The sequence below is a fragment of the Artemia sp. Qi Xiang Cuo genome, chromosome 12 (assembly GCF_049724085.1).
Source record: "Artemia sp. Qi Xiang Cuo chromosome 12, ASM4972408v1, whole genome shotgun sequence".
Classification (NCBI taxonomy): domain Eukaryota; kingdom Metazoa; phylum Arthropoda; class Branchiopoda; order Anostraca; family Artemiidae; genus Artemia; species Artemia sp. Qi Xiang Cuo.
In genome coordinates, this window is record NC_142805.1 from 60765371 (window position 1) to 60791226 (window position 25856).

General features: G+C 36.9%; 1 protein-coding gene across 1 annotated transcript in view; it reads right to left on the bottom strand.

The window, feature by feature from the left end:
- Nucleotides 1-6171: 6171 nt before the first annotated feature.
- LOC148946364 (tRNA wybutosine-synthesizing protein 4-like) overlaps nucleotides 6172-25856 on the bottom strand; it is a 107658-nt gene continuing 87973 nt past the window's right edge. The window contains exons 11-12 of the mRNA XM_089097677.1: nucleotides 11494-11657; nucleotides 6172-6326 (exon numbers count right to left, since the gene is read on the bottom strand). Of these exons, the coding sequence (XP_088953803.1) occupies nucleotides 6172-6326; nucleotides 11494-11657 (319 nt within the window). The remainder of the gene's footprint in view (nucleotides 6327-11493; nucleotides 11658-25856) is intronic.

Here is a 25856-nt window from a genome sequence, read left to right on the forward strand (position 1 = left end):
ATCTTGATTTGCAGACTTATCTTCCTATTCTTCCATACCTTTTTTTAACTGTGAAAAAACACCCTGAGCCTTGGCTATTTTATTTTGAACATCTTCACTGCTCCCACCATCTTTACTAATAATACTACCAAGGTAAGTGAAGCTGCCCACCTGATCAATCTTTTCATTACCCAACGTCACCTTTTCATCTTCACTTATTCCTAGCCTTAGTGACTTAGTCTTCCTAACATTAATTTTCAAACCAATACTAGCACCCTGAACTCGCAAAACCTCTAAAACTACATTCATTTTGCTCACACTTTCATCTAGGATGCTTAAATTAGCAGCTTAATATAAGTCTATGAGACTTTTTACTCCCCATTTGATTCCGTGGTCTCCCATTGCCTTTCCTGTGCTCCTTAAAACCAATTCCATCAAAATAATTCATATCAAAGGGGATAGAACTCAGTCCTGCTTAACTCCTGATTTAATACAAAACCAGCTGCTAACATCATTTCCTACCTTAACCGCAGCAGTGTTATTCTCGTACATAGCACTGATCACTTTAATGTATTTGTCTGGTATACCATACAAGGATAAAACCTTTACTAAAGCTCCTCTATCAACAGAATCGAACGCTTGCTCATAATCTATAAAACTGTGGACCGAAGGTGTTTGAAAACTTAGGCAATTCTCAATTATTAGCCTAAGAGTGTAAATTTGGTCAGCACATCCCCTACCTTTTCTAAAGCAGCACTGTTCTTCTCGTAAAACTTTGTCTACAGCGTCCCTCAGTCTAAAAAGTATCATATTACTAAGCAATTTGCTACCTACAGAGACCAGACTAATGCCTCGGTAATTACCACACTCACTTTTATCACCTTTCTTATAAAGTGGCTTAATTAAGGTTTTCCTAAAATCGTTAGGTACTTCCCCTTTTTCAAAAATCATATTCATAATCTTCAATAACTTATTTCTAACCTCAGAGCCACCATATTTAAGAAACTCGTTTACTACCCTATCAGCACCTCGAGCCTTATTATTTTTAAATCCTTTTAGTACTGTCGCTAACTCTTCCTCACAAAACAAATCTTACTTCACATCTAAGGTATCACAAACATTTTCATTTTCCTCTATATTTTTTCCTGCAACTTTATCTCGGTTAAGCAAATTCTCAAAATGTTCGGCCCATCTCTCTATAGCTTTTTCCTAATCGCTAATTGCCAACCCATACCTATCTTTAACTGGGACAAGTCCGGATTGACTACTACCTCTCTATTTATGAACATGCCAGTACAATATTTTACTATTATGCCGTCTCGCTGCATCTTCTAAATCCTCGGCAAGTTTATCCATGGCCTCCACTTCACACCTACTTAGTTCATATTTCATTTCTTTCTCCACTTTCTTTACATTTCTTTTGTTTTCATGCGATCTATCACTCAGATAATTCTTGTACAAGTCCTTTCTCCTTTCTATTAAAGCTAAATCTTTTTCACTAATATTCTTAGCTGCAGTTCTAGCTTTCTTCCTTAATACACCTTCAGCAACTTCACAAATCGTTGTCCTAAAATTATTCCATCCATCTTCCACAGTGTCAAATTTCAAACTCTCCAGTTTAGTATTCAACTGTTCCTGGAACGTTTCTCTCAAATTCTCATCCTGAAGTCTACCAACATTATAACTTCCCGGGAGGTAATTACTCTTCCGATAGTTCAACTTTAATAACCCTTGACACTACTAGATGGTGATCTTGACTTTTAACATCAATAACAGCACTCCTATATACCCTAGTATCTTGTATTGATCCTGCCAGTGTTCGGTTTACTATAGCATAATCAATAAGGTTTGCTGTCTTATCATCACGTGAATACCATGTTAACTTATGAGCCATTTTATGATCAAACACCGTATTGGTTATAACTAGATTGTTATACCTACAAAATTGCAAAAGTCTGTATCCATTACTGTTTTCTTTTCCTACACCAAATTTACCTAAGCTGGGATACCATCTATCCTTATTTCTACCAACCTGGGCGTTAAAATCTCACTGTAATAACATCATATTTCTACCTGGGACCTTGTCTATTTGCTCTTGTAACTGTAAGTAAAATTCATCTGAGTCACTAGTATTTCCATCAGTCGGTTCTACAGGGGCGTATACTACTATAACTGATACCCTGAACTTTCTAGTCATAAAATGAGCAATTAGTATTCTATTATTAATACAATCCCAGCCTAAACAAGACTTAGCAGCTTCCTTATTCATCATGAGCCCTACTCCCTGTCTATGTACCCATCATCCTTCCATCTTCAAAAATTGACATGCCTGAAAACAAAAGGCTTATACTTGTCTAATACTGTGTAGTAAGTGGAAATACGTGCAAAAAATTTGGACTGTAATTGATGCCAACGGCAAAAATTTCGTCAATTCCATCCATTTTTAGTACTTTGGTACAAAATAGTCTTGAATCCACTGTAGGCAAGAACATTAAAAAAACAAACTAATTTCCTGTTTGTCTTTAAAGTCAAAGAATCTGCAATATCTGGAAATTGACGCATAAAATGGTAACTGTAGTTAGTTCTGCGAACAAAATACATATGAATGTGGCACTTTAAAATCTCTTGGTATGAAAAACGCTTCTCTTTGTTCTGAAGACTAGTAGCACGTATAAATTCCCTTAAATATGTAAATAAAGTAGGGAGCATAAATTCACCTAAAAATAAATATGCATCGGTATACTACAAAAATACATAGGGACACTTTTCGGCAAATTAAGATGTTTCAAAGTCAATTCGCCTTTTGATGATTTTTAGGTAATTTATTCTAAGAGAAAATGGTGATTTTTTATTACGTTCAGTGGCAACCCTGGCAACCATGAAGGGCACATCTCTCCCTCCAAACTTGGAAAATTAAATTCGTTTTCTGAACATCAGTTTATTTAAATACTGACTATACCAACATTATGGGAGGCACTAACATTATATTGCATGGTGGGAGGCACTTGTGCCGAATCCTAACCCATTATGGGGTACCACCTCCATGTTGAAGATGCGGTAATGAGGTGCGTGGCAGGTGGCACCGTTCCCCGTCTAATGATGCATGGCAATGGATTTATGGGCTTTGTTGGGCTAACCACCCGGCAAAGCTTCTTTTACCTGGTTATGATTAACAACAAAAAGCCTCGAACCAAACAGCCATTTCGACGACGACCTGTAGCACGTCCACCGACCATCCAAACAGACCTGTGTACGGTAACCCACTGCAATGTACGAGGTCTCAGATCTAAGTTTGACCGGTTCCTATATAAGTGAACTCGGTCAAGCCATCTATCATGTGCATCACTGAGACCAACCTAAACCTAGAAATTCAGAGCAGCGAGGTTGCCATACAGGGATACACGCTCCTCAGGCGGGATCGAGAGCGTACTGACGGCGCTAAATACGGAGGAGGAGGTGTCGCTGTTTCTCTACAGAGCCATATACCTTATTCATGCCTGAACATACCAGATTCAGCAGGCGAAGAAGCTCTGTGGGTCAGGGAGACCCTCCCAAATAAATCCGTGATTGTCGGTACCGCGTATAACCCTCTAACTTACCAGATTACCAGCTACCTTGAAACCTCCCTTGAATATATTCGGGGCAAGTACGCTAAGTCTTCCATTATCCTTCATGGAGACTTCAACGTCCATCATAGCGTGTGGCTTCGCAGCAAAAATACTGATAAGGAAGGGTCGGACTTGTATGATCTATCTCTCTCTTACAGACTGGAACAACTTGTCGATTTCGACACGTATCACGGCCCAAACGGATCATCTCGTCTTGACCTATTCCTTACAGATCACCCTGACTCCTTTAAGGTAGACACTCATGCTTTCACCAGTGACCACGTTGCCGTCGTTGCACGTGGAAACCTACGTATTCCGCCTCCAGTAAAGCATGAACGAACAATCTGGCTACACAAAAGAGGTGATTGGGACGGTTTGAAAAGCACTCTTTTTTCTCAGCAGTGGAGAGCCTTCCTCCTGGAAGGCCCAGAGAAAGCTGAAGATAAGTACCAGCAGGCCAGAGTTGACTCTGTCGAAAAGCATATCCCTTCAAAGCGGATCCAGGTGTCCAGTAAGGACAAACCTTGGTTTAACGCCCAGTGTAAGAAGACAATCCGAGCAAAGCAAAAGGCACACAAGCGATGGCTACTTTAGAAAAGTGAAGAGAACAGAATTGCATTTATAAATGCGCGCAAAGATGCAGTTCGAGCGATTCGGCAGTCCCGGGATCAGTATAAGGAGAAATTCGCCAACCAAGCTTCAACTTGCTTTGGCAAAGAGTTGGTGGAAAATTATCAAGGAAGCTTAACCGTCGGCCAAGGGGACCGCAATTCCTTCTCTCCAGAATAACGGGACACAGGCAAAGGCTGAAGCTCTTGCTAAGGCTTTTAAGAGAATTACGTGTATTGTATTGAAGGTAGTGGACAATCAATTCGTTGTGTTTCTGCTTTCTTAAAGAAACTTCAGTACTGATAACTACAAACAGCATTCAGTGGGATAGCCTGGCTTCCTAGGGTCCATCCTTCTTAATTTAAAATCACGAGTTTTGGTGATTTTTTTCTTATGGTACCCATGGTTGTGTTCTCTTTTTTTACTTTGTGCCTTTTTGTAAATTTCGAACCCCTTCAAAGTCAATTCCTGTGTACGCGTCTTGATACAAGGTTGAATCTTATATTACTTCTGTGTTGTTTGGATAAACTACCCAGAAAATCTATTTTCTTTTATGTATATAATCTAAAATACCCCCTTCTCAAAATTTTTGTCTCATTCACTGTGAACATTAATGAACATTTTCCTGTTTCTATTCCTGTTTTGTTGCGTCAGTTGGCACGGACCTGAAGTCCTTCCTTCTTACGTAAAATCTTGCCAGAAAACATTTTTTTTAATTGAAACTTATAGATCAAAAGCTTACAGTACACACAATTTCTTTCCAGGGGCGTTACTTTTAGCCAACGTTGACGATGAATATCTTCATCTAACTGAGCCAGTGATTTTCCTTTTAGCACCCATGTCTTTCGCCAATCTTTCGAAACAAACACGGCAAAAAGGTGGACCCGTTTTTTTAATTAATTTTCACATTTTTTCAAACTCTTTATTTTTTCGTCCAAAATAAAACAAAAAAATGTGGTGCGAAAGCAGGGTTGCCACTCCAACAAAATCAATGGTGCTACTCTGGGTCTCTAAAAAATACTAAAACGGCATTAAAAGCACTACCTCCAAAAACATTTGCTGCGTGTTCAGCTTCGCGCTGCACGTAGAGCTCGTCTAAAGGAACAAATCTTATTTCTGCACCATACTTTATCTTAGGCGTATCATGTAAGCCGTTTGTTTTTTATTTCTCTATAGATAGCTCTCCTCAACTGAAGTCCGATATGATTTTAAAGGGCAACATATATGGGATGCAACTGCACGCAAATTCGTCTTACCTCTGGATGTTCACTTTCAACGACCCATGATTACCTAGTGTTGCAATACAGCTTTCTATGAACCAGAAAAGCTCCTTTATAGAGAGATAAGGCAGCCACCTGGCTTTCCGAAGCAAGAATCTTTTTATGAACAAGAAAAAGCTCCTCTGTTAATTAACAGTTAACACTCCTACACCCACGTGGCGAGTTAACACAGATCAACTCCCGTGCCTTTCTGAAGCCACGAATCCTTTCACGAAGAAGAAATAGCTCCCCTGTTGATTTACGGTTAACACAAGTGAAGCAACGTAGCTTTCTGATGCCATGAATTTCTTGCGAAGAAGAAAAATCTCCCGTTAATTAACAGTTAACACACCTGAAGCTACGTGGCTTTCTGTAGACACGATTTTTTTTACGAACAAGAAAAGACTCCTCTGTTAATTAACAGTTAACAAACCTGATGCCACGCGACTTTCTCGTGGCTTCCTTTATCATTTAACACGTTAACAAACATGCCCAAAAATTATATTGAAACCACAGCCTAGCTTTTGAGACTGTAGCAGTGAGTTTGGAATTTAGAGCAGTCAGTTCAGGGGAATTTTACTTGGCAATATCTGGTCAATAACTTCTGATTTTACACAAATTAAACTTCTTACACTAATTTTTCATTAATAAAACTTCTAATTATACTTAAATCCGAGCATTACTTGGAATCATAAAGCAAAACAAGTCTAAACAAATTACTTGTTTAATAAACTTTTGCTAAGAAACACTGAATTATTGTTAAAATGGGTACCAAAAGAAAAACAGTGTCCACCACCACCAAACAATAAGAAACCACAATCTTCTTCCACAACTTCAAAACCATAGGTAAGGAAAGTAGATGCCACTATCTCTTTAAAAAAAAAAGAAGAAAACACGGAAGCGATTAAAAACTGCGAAGTAGTGGGTATGAGAAATTCTAAGCAAATTTAATGTCTTTTTCCTTAAGGAACTTTATCAGACCGAAGGATCAAATGGGTCACAGTCCAAACAAACAGCGACCTTTGTAGTCACAAACAGGTCACTATCTTTAATTATTGGATTAAATATTTTTAATTATTGGATGTTTGGGTAGTTTATCTGATAGATTTGCCTGTAAGAGTTATTGTTCTGATTTTTATATATTGAATTTGCTGTATGTCTAACCTAACCTAAACTAACGTAATCTAACCTAATTTTAACTTTTACAATCAGAGCTTGCATAAAACTGAAAAAGCTAACTCGCAAAGCTAATTGAATCCAAGCCGAGAAAAAGGAATTTCCGACACTCACTGGTGAATGTCATGTATATGTCACGTCAGGTGAATGTCATGTCACGTCATGTATATGTTACATACATGACGTGACATGCCTATGCTATTTTTTGCACTTTTGATTGATAAAGAGTATTAGTAGATGGATATTAATGTATTTTTTTGAATTAATTTAATTAATGTTAATTTATTAGTTCAGTTAATTATTAATCAATTAATTAATAGATTAACAAAGCGTATCTTAAAAGTATTCATTTCATTATATAATAAATGTATTTTCTATTCATTTATATGTGTAAATTTATGTAATCTTGCATAATACGTGGTCATTATAATAATCATAAACCATGTGGCCTGAATCTTGATTCCATTTATGACTGATTTAACTCTCTTGACCTTGAAGTAGCACTGGCTACTTTTTTGTGTTGCTGCTTTTTCTTGCAACTTGTCTTGTTTAGTATTCTCCTAACATTGACATGCTCATTTTAGCTCCAGCTATTGTAGTAAATACTTATATTCTATTCTAACCACTCTTAAAACAATATTACTGATTGCACATCTACCCCAAGAGACCATACATATGCGTCTAAAATCCCCAATATATTTAAAAGTAATTTAATTTTCTGCTTTTGAGTAGAGGGGTACATTGCCTATTTTAACCCCACCCCAATCTAATTCCTAACAATTTCTATGGGATTCAAGTATGACACTTTTTCATTTGCGATTGAAATTAAAAATACGATTAAAATAAATTCTGAAAAAAACACAAATTAATTTTAAATGTAATGCAAAAAGATGAAATCTGTACCAAAAGGAATGGTTACAGTAGACGAAACTTTTAAAAGTAGAGCCATATTACGATAAATAAGTTTTACAATTTTAGCAAGATAAATAATTAATTCACTTGGTGTATGCTCAGCTTCACTGAAATATTTCCAGATTTTGAAACATCATATTATATTCAATTTGTGATTGAAACATTGGAGGGGATACCTTTCAGAACAAAAAAAAACATTTGATCTGCTTTTCCACACCCCCCGCCCCCTCTAAAAAAAGGAGTGCAGGTAGCCATTACAGGAAATTTATTTACAGCTAAAAGGTGGATGCTCAGAAAATACTTCTTGGCTCACAATAGACTTTTCACTAATTTCAATTTGTGATTGAAATTAGCAATGACCTTCAAATAAAAGCAGAACATAATAGCATCACTGTCATATTTGATATAGAGACGAAAGAACGAAAGATTGTTCCAGAACCAGAGAGAATGCTTACAGGTAACTAAAAGCGAAGATTGTCCTTTTCGGTCAACCGTCTAGGGCTAAACGGAAAGCAGGTCGTTCACAGTTGGGGTGGAAGGATTTCACAAAGAAATATTTAAGGGAAATCGGAACTACATGCTGCGGGGAGTTGTTAGAAGTGGTAGTAGTTTTAGTAAACGCCAAGTATTACTCCCACCTAACAATTCACTCCAGCATAAAGCCATCTGAGGCTAACAGAGCTGCGCACACTCTTCCTCCGCCTAACTGACCAAGTCTTTACCCTCCCCCCCTAAATTTTTAGTTCAATTCAAATCCTTCCATATGACCTATTCCCCCCATTCAGGGAGTGAGGACTAAGGGGTAGAGTCCCCAAAATATCTGTAACTGGTGGAAAAAGGGCAGAAAACTCCTTACAGTAAACGAATATAAAAATGTTTCTCGTAAACAATTTAAGATTGATTAGCAGAATATTTTAATATATAATCGAGAGCTTATACTATTAGTTCCCAGAGTAAATAAGTTCAAAGCATTTGAGATACGAAAACAGCTTAAGTAAAGAAAACAATATAAGTAGGTTAACAATGAAATATACATACCTTCTCACAGAGGAGGGGCGGGGGAGGCGACTAACAATAGTCAGATGCGGTCTTCCATCTTGAGATAATTTGAAAAAAATAGAGCCTAAAAATGCATCTTTCGTATTTCATGCCCCCTTCCCTTTCAGAAGAGCCTTCTCTGATACTCCCCCCTACCGTCATCCAAATTCTAGTTTTCTGGGGAGCGGACTAATAAAACCGGTACAAAAATAACTTCCATATAATAATTTAAAAACATAATGGTTCATAAACTTAACAACGACACACAAATTTATATAATCACATTGTTTGTTTAGGTGTTAAGTTTAGCGCGTTAAAAGGGGATGTCTAGGCATGTAGAAGATTGTAATTTAAGTGGTACTATGTTAATAAATATGCTTTTGAGAAGTAATTTAGGTCAGCTAGCTGACATGAGGATCCAGAAAAAAGTGTTCCAGACAAAAGTAGCTTCTAATTTATATTGGGGTTCTGAGGTTTGGGGTTTTGCTAAAGCAGCTAAGTTAGAAGTGGTTCAGCTAATATATTTATAGAGAATCTTAGGTTTGAAGGATTTATTTAATTCAGTGGTACTGAAAGGAGATTTGGGGTTTCATTTAAATCTCCAAAGGAGATTTGGAGATTTGGGGTTTTTCATTTTAAGGAGTGTTAGATTGGTTAGAATGGTAAAAATTTGGGAGAAAATAATTAGGCTACATAGAGTTCAACTTCTTAAGTGAGCTTATTTGGAGTTTGAAGAACAGTACACGTGATTCGTGGAAAATACTGGACCTTTGTGGCCTGTTGGAGATATGGAATGAAGGAAAAGACCCAATGGAAGAAAGTGCGTCAGTATGGAAGGAAGTCCAGTGAACCCTAAATGACAAGGAAATCCAAAAGTGGCAAGCTCATAAGGACCAATCTATGTCTTTGAAGTTTTAATCCCTTGATGGGATTAAAATCTTTGAGGTTTTAATCATCTTTGATGATGAGTGTTGGGAGGAGGAGGTTTAGTTTAAATTTGGGCTGAAAAGAGAGGATTTGAAGAATTTGTTGTTCGTAAGAGGGGATAGTTTGGATTTAGGTGAGATTAAATAAAAAAACAAACAAGTTTTTTCAACTGAAAGTAAGGAGCAACATTAAAATTTAAAACGAAAAGAAATTATTACGTATATAAAGGGGGTTACTCCCTCCTCAAACCTCGCTCTTTAAACTAAAGTTTTTTAGTACTTTTAAAAAAGCGTCTTATTGTTCTAATTAAACGACCCTTGTGTTTCAGGAGTCGTTTTTAAATAATTGCGACAAAATTCTAAATTCAGCGTAAAAGGAGAAGTGTTAAGGAGGGGGCAATCTCCTTCATACACATGATAATTTCTATATGTTTTAAGTTTTAATGCTGCTACTTGCTTTCAGTTGAAGAAACTTGTTTTTTTTATTTGATTTTTTATTGTTTTTAAATAATGCCAGAAAATCTGGCCCCAACTCCACGGAGAACCCCACTCCCCACGGATATATCCTCTAGACAATTATATCCTGGTGAAAACTTACCACGGACAAATACTCTTAACCATTCCGCGCGTAAAATTGAGACGGAAAAGAGAAAGCAAGACATATAAAAAAAAAATTTCTGGCAAATTCTCCCAGTGCATAATTTCCCCTGACAAGTTCACTCCTTGCAAACTTTCCTCGTCATGGAAAATTCCCCCGTGGAAAAACTACCAGCAGAAAATGTGTCTCCCCCCACCCGAAGATGTATGCACCCATCCCAATAACATATACTATGCGCTAACAAGGGGCAACATTTATAACTTAGACCTTTCTCCTGGGGCTGTGGGGGGGGGGTCCTGTTATACCCAAAGGCATAGTTATTGGGCGTTTCAACTATGATGAACAAAATGGCTATATATAAATTTTGATCGGACAAGTTTAGGAAAAAAGGGGCGGGGGAGGGGGCCTAGTTGCCCTCCAATTTTTTTGGTCACTTAAAAAGGGCACTATAACTTTTAATTTCCGTTCGAATGAGCCCCAACCCGATATTCTAAGATCACTGGGTCGATAAGATTACCCCTGGAAAAAAAAACAAATAAACACGCATCCGTGATCTTTCTTATGGCAAAAAATACGAAGTTCTACATTTTTGCAGAAAGAAGCTTGAAGCCTCTATAATTGGGTTCTCTGATACGCTGAATATGATGGTGTGATTTACATTAATATCACTTGAATTTTAGGGGGTGTTTTCCCCTTTTTTTGGAAAATACTGAAAATTTTCTCAGTCTCGTAACCTTTGATGGGTAGAACTAAAATTAATGATATCTATATATTTGAAATCAGTATAAAAAGGCGATTCTTTTGATATATGCATTAGTATCAAAATTCTGAGTTTTAAAGTTTCGGTTACTATTGAGCCGGATCGCTCCTTACTACAGTTCGTTACCACGAACTGTTTGAGAAGGAAATTCTTGAGAAATTTTAGGATGGCGGCTCGCCCGTACTTTTGACCTACGTGTGGATGTGTGAATGAGAATTTATTACATTTTGTATCCGATTGTGAAGAGCTGTCTGAGTTGTGGAATGAATGTTTTGGAACACAGTTTGGGAGTGAATGCTGGTTAATTGAGCGGATGGCTGACAGGAACGCACGTGGTATTAAACAGTTGTGGGAGTTTCTTCGCTTAGGGATTAAACATAGGGAATCATGTTTGAGGGGATAAATTGTTATGGCTTTTAGGAATTGAATTCTATTAGGATTGTTGTTTGTTGGTTAAAATGTTAGACCTTGTTGTATTTTTGTTGTGCTTTATTTAAAGCTGTTTTTTGCTCCTTAAGCTTTGTTTGTAGACTATATTTTGTGATGCTTTGGCCCGCAGGTTTTTTACAATAGATCTTATCATAATCGGATATTTCAAAAAAAAGAGAAAAAAGAAAAATAAACCTTACTTTAATTTTGACTTCTCGAATCACTCCAGTTTGCAGGTTTATTGAAAATACGCCACGGAAATCAGAATTTTTAACAATTCCACCAATAATGTACAGAAAATCATCATGTATTAACGACTTATGCCCAAAAATCGGGGAAATGTTCGCAATAATTTCAAAATTTCTGAAAAAAAAAATGTTTGACAAACACAAATAGAGATATAGAATACATTTATTTGCATAAAATAAAAATTTGTATAGAATTTTACATATAATACGCATTTATTTTAAATAAACGGTTTGATCTAAAAAATAAAGAATGCATTTACAGAAATACTGGCAAATTGTTCCTTAGTTATTCCTTAATGTATTTATGTCTCTCAAATTAGAGGAATGTTAACATGTTAATACACAAATGAAATTGAAAAAAAAATGGCATGCGTAACTGAACACCGTTCAACTCAAATTGAAAAAAAAATGGCATGCGTAACTGAACACCGTTCAACTCAACCCATTCAACTAAACACTCTTTCAACTGAATCCCCGTGCAACTCAACCCCCCATCGAAATCAACCCTCATTCAACGCAACCCCTGTGCAACACAGCCCAAGTTTAGCTCAATTCCATTTAGCTCAACCCAATTACAACTAAACATATTTTTAACTCTACTCTATTAAATTCAACCTCCATTCAACTCCACTGCTAAAACCATGAAAAGCAAGTGTCTTCGGGCACAAGGCATGAAAATTTAGATAGTTTCTAATATATAACGGACGACAATAAAATGTTGTGTTGTGTTTTAGAAGGGCGGGAGGAGAAATAATTGCATTAAAGCAGCATAAGAAAGAAGACAGGTAAAAATTAACCAATGAAGAAGTATATTTGGTACTTGTGTATTCTACCGCAAATACTCAAGAAGTGAAGTTAGGTAAATCCTAATGAACCTAACCCAACCCTAAACCCAAGGGGGGATTAGAGGGGGGGGGGGTAACCTAATCTACCCCCCCCCCCTAATGTGCAAATATATAGCCCAAATTATCTAATTCAAATGTATTATGCCCCCCGCCACTTATTTCCCACTTAGCGTAAGCTAATTGTTTCTTAATACAGACACACAAAACCGGTTGTTCTCGAGTTTTAGACAGCGTAAACTTGAGTATTTGCGGTATAAAACACAAGTACCGTCTATTTTATTTGAGTCAACTTTAAAAATTCAAGGTTTAACAATTTTAGTTAAATTACTTAAGATTATGGTGTTGTCCTTTTTGGCCAACCTAAACGAAAAACAGTTCGGCTGGGGTGGGAGGATTTTGTAAGGAAAGATTTAAGGGAAATGGGAACTTCCTGGGAGGATGTATAGAGGGAGGCTTTGAAGAGATTGGGATGGAAAAGAGAGTGCGTAGCTGTGTTGGCCTCAGGCGCCTTGGTGACAGTAATATCCTAACCTCTGTGTAAGACATATCTCCACGTATCTTATTACACTTCGACACACTTGAGTATCCAATCGAACTGATTATATCTTAGTATATTAAGAAGTACAAGTAAGATTAGGAAATAGAAAGTAGATCAATGACCTTGAAAGACGTGTATAATGACTGATAAATTTTGCAGTACGTCACAAGAACCTAAATTTTCAAGGAACATTGTAAAGCCCAATGGATAGTGCTACATTTTGAAACTTAGGGGACTGAAGTTCCCACCTGTCGGAAACAGTGGCCTCTCTCTCTGGGAGAAGCCCCTTGAGATAAAAGTGGCCAAAAAAATTACACAGTATGGTGCTCTGCGAACTCAGGCAGTTCTGTGCAGTGAAATATTAGTCACATTAGTACATTAAAAAGTACAACTAACATTGAAAAATAGATAAAGAAATATACAGTTGATCAATGACTTTGAAAGATGTGTATAATGACTGATAAAACTTAAATTTTCAAGGAACATTGTACAGCCCAATGGATAGTGCTACATTTTGAAACTTAGGGGACTGAAGTTCACACCTGTCGGAAACAGTAGCCTCTCTCTCTGGGAGAAGTCCCTTGAGATAAACGTGGCCAAAAGTTTACACAGTACTGGGCTGTGCGAACTTCAGGCAGTTCTGTGCAGTGAAATATTAGTAGCATTTGCATATTAAGAAGTAGAACTAAGACTAAAAAATAGATAAAGAAATATAAAGTAGATCAATGACCTTAAAAGATGTGTATAATGACTGTTTAATTTTGCAACACGTCACAAAAACTTAAATTTTCAAGGAGCACTGATCCTACATTTTCAAGTAGCACTGATAGTGCTACATTTTGAAATTTAGGGGACTGGAGTCAGGAGCGTCACTAAGGGGGATGGGGGGACTCCCCCCTCCAAAGGTCCTCAGAAAAAACTTTTGTCGAGCGAAGCCCGACAAAAGTCGCTATGTTTCGGCGCAAAGCGAAGCTTCTGGAAGGGATTTCGTCTGGCGAAGCCCGACGAAACTTCCTACTTCATTTGCAAGAAGTCGAAGAAACCTTTTAGCCCCCTAAGAAACGACTGGTCGAGCGGAGCTCAACAAATCTTGGCAGTTTGTCGGTCCGATGTAATGTCATTAACGATTTTCGTCGGGTGAAGAACAACAAAATTTAGTGCTTCATCTGCACAAAGTCGACAGAAACCAATTGCCCCCTAGAAAATGACTTGTCGAGCCGAGCCCTACAAAACTTCATATATAGTTGGTCCAATCTAATGTCATTTGGCTTCCGTTGGGCGAAGGACTACGAAATTTACTGCTTCTTCGGCGAGAAGTTAACAAAAATTTAATATTTTGTTGGTCTATTACTATGTCACAAAAGACTTCCGTCGGGCAAAGACGACGAAATTGACTGCTCCATCTGTGCGAAGTTGACAGAAACCAATTGGCCACCTAGAAAACAACTTACCGGGTGGAGTCTTGCAAAACTTGATATTTTTCAACGCGTCAGTTAGTCAGGACAATTTGAGTGGGTCTATTGAGAAAAAAAACTTTTTGAAAAACATTGTGGTTTCTTTTCAAAATATCGGAAACAGCTGACATATTTTGCTAATACATGAGCCCATAGAATTGCAAGGATATGCTAAGCTTATTTAGAACTAGACTCTTTCCGCTTATTCTCAAAAGTCCTATGACAAATCATATAACCGAGGGTATGAAGAATTAAAACTGCAAGGGAAAGAAAGAATTTTTTGTTCTTAGATTCGAAAATTTTGCTGCTTTGTGACATTATACTTATTTTAAGACTTATTTAACAAAAAATAAACAAATAAAAAAAAGAAGGCAAAAAACTGAGTAACCTGGGTTGTACTGCTTCTCCAAAAGAAAATTCTTTAATGCATACACACATCGAAATAAATTCAAACCAAACCAGTTTGTCAAACATAAGGAAGGTTTATAGGGAGTTAAGTTTCTCATTGATCTAGGAATAGCAAACTGAAGTAATGCAATTCTCCATTTGAACCTAAAAGGACGCTAGGAGCACTATTATATTTGTTTAAATCATCATTACATGAAAATGTTTGCAGAAAAAAGGAAAAGATACAGAATAAGAATAAAGCTTGTGCGTGAAGTTTACTTTAAAGAAAACAAGATGAAAGGTATTACGAATTTGACTCTGATTATCGAGCTATTCACATTCTAAAGCAGCATAGTGAGGAACTGAAAAACGGAACCGAAGCGAAGATTAGGTCAAAGATTGTGCAAAAAATCTCTATTTGATGTTCCAAAATGATTACGACCAGAAAGCTCAAAGAAAATTGTAGAAGGTCCTGTCACAAGCGAACTTCATGTCGAACAGCAAGATAGCTTAATGCAATTTAAGTCAAGAGAAACCTTATTCTGTCTTCAGTGTTGCCTCATGTTTTAGTGCTTCGCAGTCACAGCCACCTCGTGTCTCGTATTCTGACACTGCTAAAGATGTTTATCACAAAAGTTCAGCAGATGTCCTAGTTGTAAGTACATGATTTGATAGGATAGACTCCCAGAGTCTAGGCAGAATCTTACTTTTAAGGGGAAAATTTGATCAACAACCGTCTTTGTTAGAGGGTAGTAAACTTTAAAAAATTTGATTGAAATACTCAATAACTTGTAATTGATAAACGAGGAAATTATAATAAGATTAGGAATAATTAAAAATCTATCCTTATTTTTAATTATATATGATAAAAAGATCCTGAATCCTGAAGGGCGATGAACATGTCCTTTTAATATGCAAACTTTTTGCATGTCACCTAATTTAATTTTGTTTTTATGCGTTAGAGGACATTCCTGGTAAGTGGTCTTTCCTAAAGGATTGGAGTATTGGAGCCGCGTGATTTCTAGAGATATTTAATTATACTTAAATATGTATATACAAAATAGTGGTATTACTATGCAGTAAATCTCTACACGTTTGGGCTTGCTCTCTACTTTTGGGGTTCTTACTCTCTTTTCTTTCTAGGTATGCTTTGCAATGGAACTGAACTGAACAGAACTAAGGTGTACCAAATTGACTGCAAGAAGCAAAGAAGAATATGGTGTTAAAATTGCTTTTAAATAGGCCTTTTAACTTTAATAGGCATTGGTTAGGTTTCCTTATAAAAGTTTTTGAATTAGTTTCGAACTTTTTCAATTTTGCCGAATGTATCAAATAAATACAGACAAACAACTGTGGTGAATTCGAAGTAAATTTATACTTTTACTGGATTTGGACACTTGTCATGTATAGACATATAATCTCAGTCTATCCATCAGACTTTAATGTTCGATGGAACAGCGCCATTACTATGATAGAAACGTATTGTGCCCGTAAAGAACCCCTGCGCAAATTCTTCAACCGAAGCCTTCGTGAAACTAAAATCAGAGAGCTCGAGCTTAACAACAATGAGTGGTCCATTGTGGAGGCTGTCATTGAGATTCTTCACCTGTTCAAACAGGCAACGGTGATAGCTAGCAGGTATAATTATATTTAGGCAAGCAAAGCTGTGCTGATGATTAAAGGAGTTTGTGAGACACCAATGCTGAAGACAATGTGAGACACCAATGCTGAGAGACAAAATGCTGATGATTAAAGGAGTTTGTGAGACACCAATGCTGAAGACAATGTGAGACACCAATGCTGAGAGACAAAATGCTGATGATTAAAGGAGTTTGTGAGACACCAATGCTGATGACAATGTGAGACACCAATGCTGATGACAATGTGAGACACCAATGCTGAGAGACAAAATGCTGATGATTAAAGGAGTTTGTGAGACACCAATGCTGATGACAATGTGAGACACCAATGCTGAGAGACAAAATGCTGATGATTAAAGGAGTTTGTGAGACACCAATGCTGATGACAATGTGAGACACCAATGCTGAGAGACAAAATGCTGATGATTAAAGGAGTTTGTGAGACACCAATGCTGATGACAATGTGAGACACCAATGCTGAGAGACAAAATGCTGATGATTAAAGGAGTTTGTGAGACACCAATGCTGATGACAATGTGAGACACCAATGCTGAGAGACAAAATGCTGATGATTAAAGGAGTTTGTGAGACACCAATGCTGATGACAATGTGAGACACCAATGCTGAGAGACAAAATGCTGATGATTAAAGGAGTTTGTGAGACACCAATGCTGATGACAATGTGAGACACCAATGCTGAGAGACAAAATGCTGATGATTAAAGGAGTTTGTGAGACACCAATGCTGATGACAATGTGAGACACCAATGCTGAGAGACAAAATGCTGATGATTAAAGGAGTTTGTGAGACACCAATGCTGATGACAATGTGAGACACCAATGCTGAGAGACAAAATGCTGATGATTAAAGGAGTTTGTGAGACACCAATGCTGATGACAATGTGAGACACCAATGCTGAGAGACAAAATGCTGATGATTAAAGGAGTTTGTGAGACACCAATGCTGATGACAATGTGAGACACCAATGCTGAGAGACAAAATGCTGATGATTAAAGGAGTTTGTGAGACACCAATGCTGATGACAATGTGAGACACCAATGCTGAGAGACAAAATGCTGATGATTAAAGGAGTTTGTGAGACACCAATGCTGAGAGACAAAATGCTGATGATTAAAGGAGTTTGTGAGACACCAATGCTGATGACAATGTGAGACACCAATGCTGAGAGACAAAATGCTGATGATTAAAGGAGTTTGTGAGACACCAATGCTGAAGACAATGTGAGACACCAATGCTGAGAGACAAAATGCTGATGATTAAAGGAGTTTGTGAGACACCAATGCTGATGACAATGTGAGACACCAATGCTTAGAGACAAAATTATGATGATTAAATGAGTTTTTGAGACACCAATGCTGATGACAATGTGAGACACCAATGCTGAGAGACAAAATGCTGATGATTAAAGGAGTTTGTGAGACACCAATGCTGATGACAATGTGAGACACCAATGCTGAGAGACAAAATGCTGATGATTAAAGGAGTTTGTGAGACACCAATGCTGATGACAATGTGAGACACCAATGCTGAGAGACAAAATGCTGATGATTAAAGGAGTTTGTGAGACACCAATGCTGATGACAATGTGAGACACCAATGCTGAGAGACAAAATGCTGATGATTAAAGGAGTTTGTGAGACACCAATGCTGATGACAATGTGAGACACCAATGCTGAGAGACAAAATGCTGATGATTAAAGGAGTTTGTGAGACACCAATGCTGATGACAATGTGAGACACCAATGCTGAGAGACAAAATGCTGATGATTAAAGGAGTTTGTGAGACACCAATGCTGATGACAATGTGAGACACCAATGCTGAGAGACAAAATGCTGATGATTAAAGGAGTTTGTGAGACACCAATGCTGATGACAATGTGAGACACCAATGCTGAGAGACAAAATGCTGATGATTAAAGGAGTTTGTGAGACACCAATGCTGATGACAATGTGAGACACCAATGCTGAGAGACAAAATGCTGATGATTAAAGGAGTTTGTGAGACACCAATGCTGATGACAATGTGAGACACCAATGCTGAGAGACAAAATGCTGATGATTAAAGGAGTTTGTGAGACACCAATGCTGATGACAATGTGAGACACCAATGCTGAGAGACAAAATGCTGATGATTAAAGGAGTTTGTGAGACACCAATGCTGATGACAATGTGAGACACCAATGCTGAGAGACAAAATGCTGATGATTAAAGGAGTTTGTGAGACACCAATGCTGATGACAATGTGAGACACCAATGCTGAGAGACAAAATGCTGATGATTAAAGGAGTTTGTGAGACACCAATTCTGAAGACAATGTGAGACACCAATGCTGAGAGACAAAATGCTGATGATTAAAGGAGTTTGTGAGACACCAATGCTGATGACAATGTGAGACACCAATGCTGAGAGACAAAATGCTGATGATTAAAGGAGTTTGTGAGACACCAATAATGATGACAATGTGAGACACCAATGCTGAGAGACAAAATGCTGATGATTAAAGGAGTTTGTGAGACACCAATGCTGAAGACAATGTGAGACACCAATGCTGAGAGACAAAATGCTGATGATTAAAGGAGTTTGTGAGACACCAATGCTGAAGACAATGTGAGACACCAATGCTGAGAGACAAAATGCTGATGATTAAAGGAGTTTGTGAGACACCAATGCTGATGACAATGTGAGACACCAATGCTGAGAGACAAAATGCTGATGATTAAAGGAGTTTGTGAGACACCAATGCTGATGACAATGTGAGACACCAATGCTGAGAGACAAAATGCTGATGATTAAAGGAGTTTGTGAGACACCAATGCTGATGACAATGTGAGACACCAATTCTGAGAGACAAAATGCTGATGATTAAAGGAGTTTGTGAGACACCAATGCTGAAGACAATGTGAGACACCAATGCTGAGAGACAAAATGCTGATGATTAAAGGAGTTTGTGAGACACCAATGCTGAAGACAATGTGAGACACCAATGCTGAGAGACAAAATGCTGATGATTAAAGGAGTTTGTGAGACACCAGATAGTAGTGCTATTCCTGAGTCAGTCAAGGGCTTGAAGGAATTATAAGCTGTCCAACCCGGGAGATATCTTTTTTTAACAGTCCTAGGTCTGATATGCTACTCTTCACAAGAGCTGGTTTTTTTTTTACCCTGCAATCTACGAAAAAAATGAACGATGTAGACATAGATTCAGCTCGTCAGTCCGTCTCTTCATTTCTCCAGCAGTTCATTTCCAAGAATAGAAATGCAGTAGAACCCCTTCAAACTCAAGTGAAATCTGCATCTTTCCCAATTGACGTAACTCCATCAAGACAAAGATTAACGAAAATGCATTACCAACTCCACATCAAGAAGACAGCTTGTTTGCTAAGTTTCTCGACACGACTGAGCTCTGAATGAACTCTTCAAATCCAAATGCTAACAATATAAGCACTTCCCGCGCAGCAGAAAATATTATTAGGGCATATTAAGAGAGTTCCAGTGTTCTTGAGTGAGAGACGTAGATTAGGAAAAAATAATTCTGATCCGCTAGAATTTTAAATTAGCTATCTCTACACTTACCCAGAGTTAAATGAAACTGCTTGTATGCATCTCGCAGTGCCTGCAACTTCAGTACCAAGTGAGAGTGCATTTAGTATTGCGGGGTACTTTACTCGAAAGCAGTGCTCACAAATGACCGCAATGTCACTTGAACTTCAAATGTTTTTAACTGATAAAAATTTTGAATGTTTGGTCTTTTTATATTTGATACTTTTATTAATCAATGCTTGCCAATGTTCATTTTACTCTCATAAGCCTAAAAACTAAAAAACCAGAAATATCTGTTAAAACGACCGTTAAAAATAAAAACGGGCCGTTTCTGTTTTTCAGTGCAAGAACGAAAAAAAAGAAACGGAATTCCGTTTTTCCTCATTTCTGTTAGAATCTGTTTCTGTTCCGTTTTTAATTGTTGTTTTTTTACCATTTCTGTTTTATTCAAAAACAGAAACGTGCCGAACCCTATCTCAGACATCTCCTGGTCCATCCTTAACAAATATCGGAGTCTGAATCGAAGACGATGCGGCTGAAAAAATTGAAGTTACTTATCCTCTCAGGTCTTACGCTGCGGAATTTGATGAAAGATAAAAAAAAACAAATTTTGGAAGAAGTTCGCAGTTAAGAAATTGATCACGAAGAAACAAAAGGAATCAGCAATACCTTCCCTATTCTTACTTGCATTATTGACTGTACCGAGGGAGCAAAAAAACTTAGACTTGAAGTTAAGTGGGATTCCGTCACTAACGAATCAGACGCTGCAACACAAGCGCTAGACATAGGGCGATTAATCAGCGTATATGGAACTAGACTTATTAGTAAGCCAGAGAAATTCATTTCCCAGAAAGTGCCAAGAGTGGAAGGAGTAGAATCTGAAGTCGAAAGTTTACAGCAAGCTGGAATCGTAAGAGTCGAGCACAATCCCAAGCTCAAGAAAAACAAAAATTCAAAGTCAGAAAAGCTGAAGCTTATCAAACAAGGAACATTTCAGCCAAAAATCAGCTTTCCCAAAACCGAGGAAATCCAATCCCAGAGTTCCAAGCACCAGTTGTAGTTTGTTAGAAACTAGTGCAATCAGTACACGTACCTAGAGTAAAGTGTCGAGAAAAATTTAGCCAACTGCCTTGCCTATTCGTTGTTTCCAACTAGACCAGGCCGTGAATGCAAAAACAGAGATCATTCATTTATGACATGAACTAGAAACTGGCACGAAATGCGAAGCAAGGGCGCCAAGGCTGAAATTTTTGTTACTCACTTCCAATCAAATGGTCACAAAGCTTCTGTAAGTGGTGCTATTTGTTTTATTGAGAGATAAATTATTGCCAAGCTTAGTTAATAAGGATAAAGTAATGAAATATATAAAAGCAGAAAAAGAAAGGGAAAGAGGGCGTTACATTATATATATATATATATATTTATATATATATATACTATATATATATGTATATATATATATATATATATATATATATATATATATATATATATATATATATTTATATATATATATATATACCACCACTCTAGGTAAACAAGGGCTGGTATTTCGTTGGAAGAATCATGACGAGAAATTCACGTTGAGATAGCCAATCTTCATTCGAGACACAACATCGAAATGGACAATTAAATGAAAAGCCAGATGAAGCTGAATGTCACCAGGTAGCTTTCCGATAATAGCCAAAATAAATTAATTGTGATTGTTCAAACAGAGGTAGTTCAAAAATCGTAGTAGAAGTTAATAAAGCTGACTTCTTTGGCATCTTCGAAGACGAGACAGGCACTGCCAGCCATGAAGAGTGTTTAGCTGTAGGTGTAGGGTACATTGATAGAGATGGAGCCACTAAAGAGCGTTTAATCGTCATTGTGGAGTCTGAGTCAAAGAAAGGAGCCGAAAGGAGCAGAAGAAATTCTATCTACGAGTTTTGCGAAAGGCTCGTATCAATGTAGATAAACTGGCATTTCAATGCTACGATTTTGCAAGTAACATGTGGGCACGTCGATGGAAAACAAGCTCTCATTTCCAAGAAGTTAGGAATAAATATTCAATAACTCAGATGCATAGCCCACAGAGGGAACATTGTCGTTTTTTTGCCGAGATTTGAAAAAGCGCTGGAAGTATCACTTAGTTTGCCAAGTTGTTGTCTCTAGCAAATTAGAACAGACGAGGGTTGCCATTAGTTTACATAGCATTAACTTTTGCAAAAACTATTGCAATGACAGTGGCTGAAGGTGAACGAATATTTGGCAAGATGAAAATCGTCAAAAACAGATTGAGTAAGTTTGAGTAAACAGATTGAGTAAACAGACTGATTACTCGAGTAAGTTCCGAGGGCCAAAACCATATTATCATCGTTGCCGGTGGTAAAAAGTGAAATAGTCCACTGATGAAAAAAAAGTCCGAAAAAGTACGCAACGTTTAAAAAAGGCTGCAAATCGGACTAAAGTCTGCAAAACGGCAACACTGCATATTATTAATTTTCTTGTCATTATCTGTAATTTCTAGATCAGTCGTAGAGTACGAGCCATGAGGAGTAACGTGACACGACATCTGGTGGACACAAACGGAAAATCACTTCTAGATGGAAGTAATTGGAATATATAAGAAGGCTAGTGGCGCAACCACAAGTCAGTTCCTATGACACTTTTGTGAAATAAAATAGTGCGCCCCTCCTTAAACGTGTTTGTGCGTGTTTAAGTTTAAAACATCTTTGTAACAGTATTTTGATTTGAATTGTTGCTTTTATATGTGATTTAGTAGTATGGAAAAGAAGCGAAAAATTGATAGTGAAAGCAGAAAATTCAGAGATCCGTGGAACATTCAGCATTTCGTAATTGAGTCCAGTAACAGGGCGCTATGTTTGATTTGCTATGAAAGCAAAGCCGTTCTCAAGGAATATAACTTTAAACGTCATTATGAAACCAAACATTTTCAAAATTACTCAATATATACAGGAAGTTCGCGGACAGGAAAATTCGAAGCTATGAAGTGCGGATTGAAATCGCAGCAATCTTCATTTACAAAACTCAAAACTGAGCAAGAGGCTACAACTCGTGCCAGCTTTCGTGTGGCTCTTGAAATTGCAAAACATGGAAAACCATTCACCGATGGAGAAATGATCAAAGAATGCATAATTGCCGAAGAAATGTGCCCTGAAAAGGTAAATTTATCAAAAACTGTCAGTATGTTAGCAAACACTGTGGTCGAAGGGTAGAAAACATCGCTGAAAATATATCCTCTCAACTGTTTGACAAAAATGGACATGTTGGGTGGTTTTCTTTGGGCCTTGGATGACTCAACGCATGTTTCAGATACTGCTCAGGTACTTTATATTCGAGGAGTAGATAAAAGCTATGAACTGCATGAAGAACTTCTTGATATGTATAGTATTCATGGTACAGCTACTAGTACAGATAGTTTTAAAGGAGTTGAAATGGCCATTAATCAAAAGAACCTTCGATGGAAAAACTTGAAATCTATTACAACTGATGGAGGCAAAAACATGAGTGAGAAAGATAAAGGAGCGCTCGCTCTTGTGTCAAAGTCTGTAGAAAATGACGGTGGTTCAAAACCATCATATCAACTGTTAATTTTATCAGGTCTTTTGAGCTGAATCACCGACAATTCCGACATTTTATTGAAGAGATTGGAGAAAATGACTTACCTTATTATACTGCCGTACGTTGGCTTAGCTGTGGGAAAGTCCTTCAGCGCTTTTTTGAACTTCGAGCAGTGATCAAAATTTTGTTGAATAAAAAGCATCGCTCTTTACTGAATTACAAAACAATACATGGCTGTGGAAGTTAGCATTCTATGTTGATTTGACAAAACATGTGAAGGAACTGAACTTTAGATTGCAAGGAAAAAACCAGCATCTTCCTGATTTATATATCAGGAATATGCACTAATATCATCCTGATTTATGCCATAATATCATCCTGATATATTATATCAGGATGATATAATATTATATTATATATTATATTATTATATATAATATATTATTATATATATTATATTATTATATAATAATATATAATATTATTATATATAATATAATATAATATTAACGTTATAATATTATATTATATTATTATATAATATTATATTATATATTATATTATTATTGAATATGCAATAATATCATCCTGATTTATCATCCTAATATCATCCTGATCCTATCATCCTGATTTAATATATCCTGATTTATGCACTAATATCAAATCGTTCCGGAAGAAATTGATACTGTTTTAGAAATTGATACTACGAAGTAAATATTTTTCACATTTTAAAACATGTGAGATATTCAGCCACACCACTGAGACTTTACAATCGAATCTTTTGAGTGCTTTGAAAATAAATTTTGATACTCGTTTCTCGGACTTTGATGCCATTGCGAATCAAATTAAGAGTTTTCAGAATCCTTTTGATACTGAAATTGAAACCCTAGCCCCAGAACTTCAAATGGAAATGACTGATCTACAGTGCAGTGATATAATCAAGACCAAATATCAAAACTCATCAAACTGTTGGAATTTTATAAGACTCTTCAACTGACACAACTTGATAATTTGCATAAATTTGCTCGTGGGCTGTTTTCTCTTTTTGGTACTACTTATTTGTCTGAGAAGACCTTCTCCAAAATTCTACAAAAAATGCTTACAGATCTAAACTAACTGATGAGCATCTTAAATCTCTTTTAATAATTGGTAATAATTGTCATATTTTAATAATTTTAATAATTGTCATTATACTTTTTATAAGTTATGTTTTTATTCAAACTGTATAAAATGTTAGTTTGGATTCATTTCAATAGTTCGTTAGTTATTATATACTGAAGTTAAATTGTCTGCATATTATACATGTCTTTACTCATTACAATTCTGTGTTACTTTATACACCTTGTCACAAGAACAATAACACTAAGCCTACAACAATATTATGAATAGTTAGCCCATGACCAAATCAATGTAGATGTCATTTTAATAATTATTCAAAATTAGAATACTTCAGTAAACTAAATTTAATTTGCTATAAAAAGTATGTTCTCTAAAGGGAGTTTTCAAGTATGCAAGCTCTCCACAGGCCGGACAAATTCTGTCCGCGGGCCGGATGTGGCCCTCGGGCCCTAGTTTGAAGACCCCTGGACTTAACCAATCTCATGCTCATGATGTCAGAAAAAGATCTGCTGGAAAAATTGGCCTCAACCTACTTATATAAAAGTGGAAAAATGTAAAGCCGCGCAGCCTTAAAGTTTACTTTTTTTCTTTGTCTTGATTTTGCTTTTATGCCTGAGTTTTTCTCTACATTATATGACAATATTCTGCAACTAATAAACACTATTTTAACACCTCAAAAACGAAATAATAAATATCGGTTGTCGTCGGCACCTACCCAAATTCCTCAGCACATTTGGACCCCTTCCCCCCCCCCCCCAAAGATACAAGGCTAGTGACGCCCGTGAATGGAGTTCACACCTGTCAGACACAGTGGCCTCTCCCTCTGAGATAAGCCCCTTGAGATAAACGAGGCCAAAAAATTTACACAGTATTGTGCTGTGCGAAGTTCACGCAGTTCTGTGCAGTGAAATATTAGCAGCATTAGTATATTAAGAAGTACAACTAAAATTAAAAAATATATAAAGTAGATCAATGACCTTGAAAGATGTGTAAAATGACTTATAAATTTTGCAACACGTTACAAAAACTTGATTTTTCAAGAAACATTGTAAATCTCAATGGATAGTGCTACATTTTGAAGTTCAGGGGACTGAAGTTCATAACTATCAGAAACAGCGGCCTATCTATCTGGGAGAAGCCCCTTGAGATAAACGTGGCCAAAAAATTTACACAGTATTGTGCTGTGCGAACTCAGGCAGTTTTGTG